Source organism: Pinus tabuliformis, chromosome X (genome assembly GCF_031772625.1).
Source record: "Pinus tabuliformis cultivar Carrire ecotype Pingquan chromosome X, CPIR1, whole genome shotgun sequence".
NCBI lineage: Eukaryota > Viridiplantae > Streptophyta > Pinopsida > Pinales > Pinaceae > Pinus > Pinus tabuliformis.
Genome location: NC_142308.1, coordinates 1,323,667,573 through 1,323,673,740, shown reverse-complemented (window position 1 = coordinate 1,323,673,740; position 6,168 = coordinate 1,323,667,573). Strand labels below are relative to the sequence as shown.

General features: G+C 34.3%; 1 protein-coding gene across 4 annotated transcripts in view; it reads right to left on the bottom strand.

The window, feature by feature from the left end:
- Positions 1-854: 854 nt before the first annotated feature.
- The window catches only part of LOC149144963 (putative cyclic nucleotide-gated ion channel 20, chloroplastic), a 481,236-nt gene continuing 475,922 nt past the window's right edge, over positions 855-6,168 (bottom strand). For all 4 annotated transcript variants that reach the window (XM_089446392.1, XM_089446393.1, XM_089446390.1 and 1 more), the window contains 2 exons: positions 1,298-1,466; positions 855-1,081 (listed from right to left, as the gene is read on the bottom strand). In XM_089446392.1, coding sequence (XP_089302518.1) covers positions 961-1,081; positions 1,298-1,466 — 290 coding nt within the window. In that variant the 3' untranslated portion in view covers positions 855-960. The remainder of the gene's footprint in view (positions 1,082-1,297; positions 1,467-6,168) is intronic.

Here is a 6,168-nt window from a genome sequence, read left to right as displayed (position 1 = left end):
CCTTTTTCGACTTAGAAATTGCAACAAGATCTGTGCTTATTTCAGGGAATTTGGTCCTGTGGCCCAAAAAAGAAATTTAAGATCTATTAAATGTCTGGAAACCTGCAGGTTTATTTGATGGTGCCGCTCAACAACAGGAATGTGGATGCGGTGTGTTGTCTTCGGAATTAAATTACCAATTCAGTTGGAATTACGGAACAGGGACAAACTCCAGGGTTGAAGTTACATTTCTTCAGGGTTTACTTTTTTGTGCCAGATGGCTATATATTGAAACTGTGTATGTTTTTTTAATCTGGTGATTCAAGAGTCACTATTGATGGGATTAACGATTGTTCTGGTTTCGCCTCCTCATTATTATGCAACTGGATGTGCAGGGTCAGCGAGATGAAGAAAATGTTTCAAAAGGTTACTTTTGCACATATATATACAGGGAGCAAAACTCTGTCGCAAATGCTCATTCGAAATTGGGCCACATCTATGATGGGCGTGATACATTACAAAGCTTATTATATGGGTGAGCTTCAAAGTTTGGGCATGATCCCTTACCGTTTTTCATATTTTCCTTGCTGTTCATAGATGAAGTGAAAGATAATCCATATCTAAAGATTCCGTTATTGTGATGTAGTATATAGTTTATACGGTCTATTTTGTTTTTTTGTCATTAGCATGAGACATATCCAAGTCTTGGGTGGTGAGGTTCATGGGATCTTTATTTACATGATCATGTCAACGTATTTTCAATATCAGACTTATGTAAATTGGTTTTGTTTAATAGAAAACTTGATTTTCCTTTCTTGAGAAAAAAAGAACTAACAGCATAAAAATATCGTGTGCACGGACACCTGCAAAAAGAATTAGACGTGAACCAAAATCATATCTAGAAAATGAATGTTATCCAATGGATCGATGTTAGAACAATCCATTGTCAGTCAATTCTTTATATTGGTGAAGTTCAAGATTTCAATTTGGGATTGAAGCATTAACATCAGCTAAACGAGACTTGATGAGCTTGCTTTTCCTATATTTCCAAGCAGTCTGTATTCGCCTAGCTGCCCATGATCTCCAATAAGGTGATTCATACCTAAAATTTAAAACAAGGAATAGATTAAGCAACTATTTCCCAAATCACTAATGTAAAATGTATGACTATCAGTTACAATGAAATGCTAGATATGGAAACAAATGAATATTAATATTGAAAAGCCATCACTTTTCACAACTTCATTGAATTAAGTAGCAGTTATAAGATGAAGACATTAAAATTGCTTATCTCCTCTTTCAAAAGGCATTCAAGTACCTTATTGCTCCTTGAACTCGTGGATTCCTCATATAACGACTAAAATGATTGGCGACATATTCCAGATCTGCAGCTTCGAGAGAGAACGCTTCCACATTGGTTAGGCATTTGACCATTCTGCTTGAAATTGCCGTTTGACCTGTCCTCCTAGGAACACTTTTCTTTGAGTCTGACACAGGATCAATCAATATATCAGCTTATCTTCTCATACGTATATAAATTACGCAACAGAGAGTACATACGAAGCTGTAGCAATTCTAGTAAATTTTGTACATAAGAATTGCAATTCTAGCAGACTTTGTACATAACAAATTAGTTAGATTCACCTATGAGATCTTTGAACCATCGGGATTCAGCTCATGCTATATGACATAATAAATGATTTAATTTCACCTGTGACATCTTTGAACCGTCAGGGTTCATATCATGCTATGATCACTCTGACAGGGAGATACTGGGTGATTTCTGTGATGCAGAATTGTGTTTAACGCTAGATTTAACAAGCTTCCATAAATCTGGTATTATTGAGTTTATTAACGAGATTTATGGAAGTCCGTGTAATGATTCCCTTTGGAGGATACGTGTAGAAGTCCCAAGTCAGTGAACGCATTCAGAAGGCCAAGGAATGTAGCGTTACCGTACACATTTTAGTTGAATAATATGTTTTAAACAACAACGTAGTGTAACCAATAGAGTTTTTTTGGTTATTTTCAGCGATTTTTTTAATAAGAAATTCTGAAATTATAAATTTTAATAATTGATATTACATAAGTAAAACAATTTAGTGATTAAATCAATTTATATATTAAAAATTAAGTTTAAACAATGCAAAATGTATAACTACAATTTTATCAACCATAATTTGTCAAATTGTTTACCATGGAGTTTAATTAGTGATTGTCATGTTATGAAATATTTATGACAATAAGATTCAAATGCCCTATGAGTTAAGCCAAAAAAAAATGATAGTTGGCAGAAGAAACATTCAGCCTAGGAAGAGCAGAGAGGACCAAATCAAATTGTTCTATATCAGAAATCACTACTGACAATCTTCTAGCCACAAACCATTGCTATATATAGGAGTTTTTTATTTTCAAATTGTTTTATTTGATAAAATGATTTTCAAATTATTCTATTTAATAAAAAAATTACTCTTTAACATTACAAAAGAAATAAATTATTTTTTAATAAAATTAAAATTAAACCATCTTAACTTTTATTGCAAAACTATATTATCTTTAAAATATGAAATAATAATTTTATTGCAAAACTATATTATCTTTAAAATATGAAATAATAATTTTATACTGAAAAATTATTATTTATATCACACTAAAAAATCATTTAGTTTTATGAGAAGATGAATAGTGAACAATTTGTTTCCCCGAGTGCATGGGTTCAAGGCTCTAACTTATAAAAAATAGTTATATTTGGTGTAATAATTATATCTAGATGAGAATCAATGATAAAAATAAAAATTGTCCCTAGGAATAAAATTGATATGGTCCTCTTTGATCTTCCTAGGCCGAATGATTCTTCTGGTAACCATGACATTTAAGATTCAAATGCCCCATGGGTCAAGCCAAAAAATAGTAGAATTAATGTTTGGCCTAGGAAGATTAGAGAGGACCAAAGTTGAAGGGCAAAAGTTTGATTTGACTTGACTAAAGGGATGTTTGACCAAGTTTGACCATAGCTTTGTTGGTTTGTTTTATCTCATAGTTGATTAGCGACATTAGATGTATCTCTTGTTGAACAAAGAATTTATCTAAAGAAAATGTTGATGGGGTTTCCCCCCAAGTGGGTTTTCGCAGGGTAAATCTTGTGTTCTTTTTGTGCATTGTAATCTCTCCCGTCCTTATGCTTTAATGGTTGAATTTATGAAGTGTAATTGTTTAATGATAAACTAGAATTGTTAAAAGAAGATCTACATCATTAGAAGTAATTATCAATATTTCAGAAATTTGTGCTTGTATATATTGCACTTGAAAAATCAACATGGTATCAAAGCTTTGGTGAAAAACAGGGCATTGAGATCACTCTTGAAAAGCTTTGGTAAAGGGAAGCACATTGAAGAAAATATACTTCTACAATCTATGACTATGGGTTCCTCTATGAAGTCTGAGAACAAAGTGAAAGAAGCTACAAATTTCAAGGCTTGGAAGACAAGAATTGACCTTATTCTTGCAAAGAATGAACTCCTAGGTATTGTGAAAGGTAAGGTTACTAAACCTGCAGATGATGATTCAGATGATGAAGGGAAAACAAAATATGAGAAGGATGACATCACAACTAGAAGCATCATTGTGGACTCTATTAGAGATCACTTGATTCCTTATGTTGCAAATCTTGAATCTTCAAAGCAGATGTATGATGCCCTAGTTGGATTATACATTATCAATAACGTTGGTCAAGCAATGAATTTGAAGAATGAGCACTGTGATGTTAAGATGACAAGAAATGATACTATAGCCTCATATTTCATGAAGATTTCTCAACTAAGAGATCAACTTCAAGTAATTGATGAAGTCGTTTTTGAAAAAGAATTAGTGACTACTACACTTAATAGTTTACCAAATTCATGGGACTCATTTGTATCAGGTATATGTGCCAAAAAAGAAGTCCCAAAGTTTGAAGAACTATGGACTGCATGTACTCAAGAAGAATCAAGGGTCATATCAAAAGGAAAGATTCAAAGATCTGATGAAGGTGACTCTCAAGCATATGCAACACATTTCAAGAAGGCTGGAGGAAGAAATAAGTTTTGGTTCCAAAGAAGAAATGAAGGTAGAAGACCTAAAGGAAGAAGGCTTGCTCCTCAAGGGAAGAAAAATATGTCAAAGGTTCGATGCTATCATTGTCATAAATTTGGTCATTATAGAATCGATTGTCCTAAAATATTGAATGATAGAAAAAGAAAGGGAAAACAACACGCTACCACAACAGACATGGATGAACTTCCAAAGAAACCTAAGAATGAAGATTCAGGGACCAAAGACTTCTTCTATTTTTCTGCTTTTACAGGTTCTATTGTAGATAGCAATGATTTTTGGCCAGTAGATAGTGGTTGCTTGAGACACATGACGAGAGATCATGACAACCTCACTAGTCTAATGGAAATAAGATTATCTGAAAAGGTGGAACTTGGAGACAACAATAGTTATGCAATAAAAGGTGTTGGGAAGATTTCTATTGAAATGGAATTAGGTGTAAATGCTCATCTTAGCAACATATTATATGTACCAGGTTTGAAAAAGAATTTGATTTGTATTCATGCTTGGAAGATAAAAGACATAGAGTAGCATTTGTTGATGGCACAGTTCTTGTTTGGCCCAAAGGCTCTAGTATAGATTCTACTGGAGTAATTGGAGTTCATGAACGAAGGTTGTATAGACTCTTGAAACACCCTGCTCAAGCATTAGTACATAATGACATCAATCCATGTGAACTTTGGCATAGAAGACATGCACACCTTCACTATCGAGCTTTGCCTACTTTAAAACAAATGGTTTTAGGTGTTCCAGATTTGCAGATATAACATGAAGAATTATGTAAAGGAGATGCACTTGGGAAGAATGTCAAGAAGCCTTTTCCAAGCAGGGATAGTAGATCCAAGGAAACTCTAGATCTAGTCCATTCTGATTTATGTGGCATGATGCCAATGAAATCTCTTGGAGGCTCTTTGTACTATGTAACCTCTATTGATGATTTCTCTCGCAAGACATGGGATTACTTCATGAAGACAAAGGATGAAGTCTTTGACAAAATTTAGGAATTTAAGGCTGAAGTATAAAACTTGAAGGGAAAGAAAATCATGATCTTGAGACCTGATAATGGAGCAGAATATACCTCCAAGGAGCTCATTTCCTTTTGTAAAGAAGTTGGAATTAAGAGAGAGTTGATAGTCCCTTATAGTCCACAGAAAAATGGAGTTGCTAAAAGAAAGAATAGAACCATGAAAGAATGTGTTAAGAAAATGATGCATGATCAAGACTTTCCTATGTTTCTATGGAGTGAAGCATCTACGATGGTTGTCCACATTCAAAATAGAGGTCCTCATCGATTTTGGAAGACAATACTCCCAAAGAAATGTTCATTCGAAAGAAACCTTAGGTTGGTCATTTGAGAATATTTGGTTGTCCTGTTTATATCCAAGTACCTAAATATAAAAGAAAGAAGCTAAATCCTTCAAGAAAGAAAGGAATATTAGTTGGATATAGTGAGTCACCAAAGGCCTATAGAACCTATGTTCCAATAAAAAAACAAGTTGAAGTTAGCAGGGATGTGACCATTGATGAAAATATTGCTTATTGGAAATCTAAGGAAGTTCCCATGGACTCTAATGAGGACGAAGAACATGAAGCTCCCAAAGAAGAAGGTTCTGGTCCATCAAATTCTTCAAAACATCCTGTAGATCATGAAGAAGAGGCTGAAGGGCCTAGTGATCCAATGGACCTAGTTCCTGAAAACAAGAAAAGGATAGCTTGGCTAAGATCCACTTTGCAGGAAGCAGAAGGATATGCAACACCACATGGCACCTTCAAGGGAAACAAGAGAACTAAGAGGTATTTTGGATATGCAACATTAATGACTAATCTTATTGATTTTGAACCTTCCACTTTTGAAGAAGTAGCCATCCAACAAGTTTAGAAGGATGCGTTGTTGGAAGAATACCAATTGATTATGAAGAATCATGTATGGGAGATTTGTGTTGAGACTTGAAGGAAAGCCTGTGGTAACTTCCAAATGGGGATATTGAAGACCAAGCATGTAGTGGATGGTGGTATTGACAAATACAAGGCAAGATTTGTGGCTAGAGGGTTCTTCTAGAAAGAGGGAGAGGACTATGATGAGACCTTTACTCCGGCTGC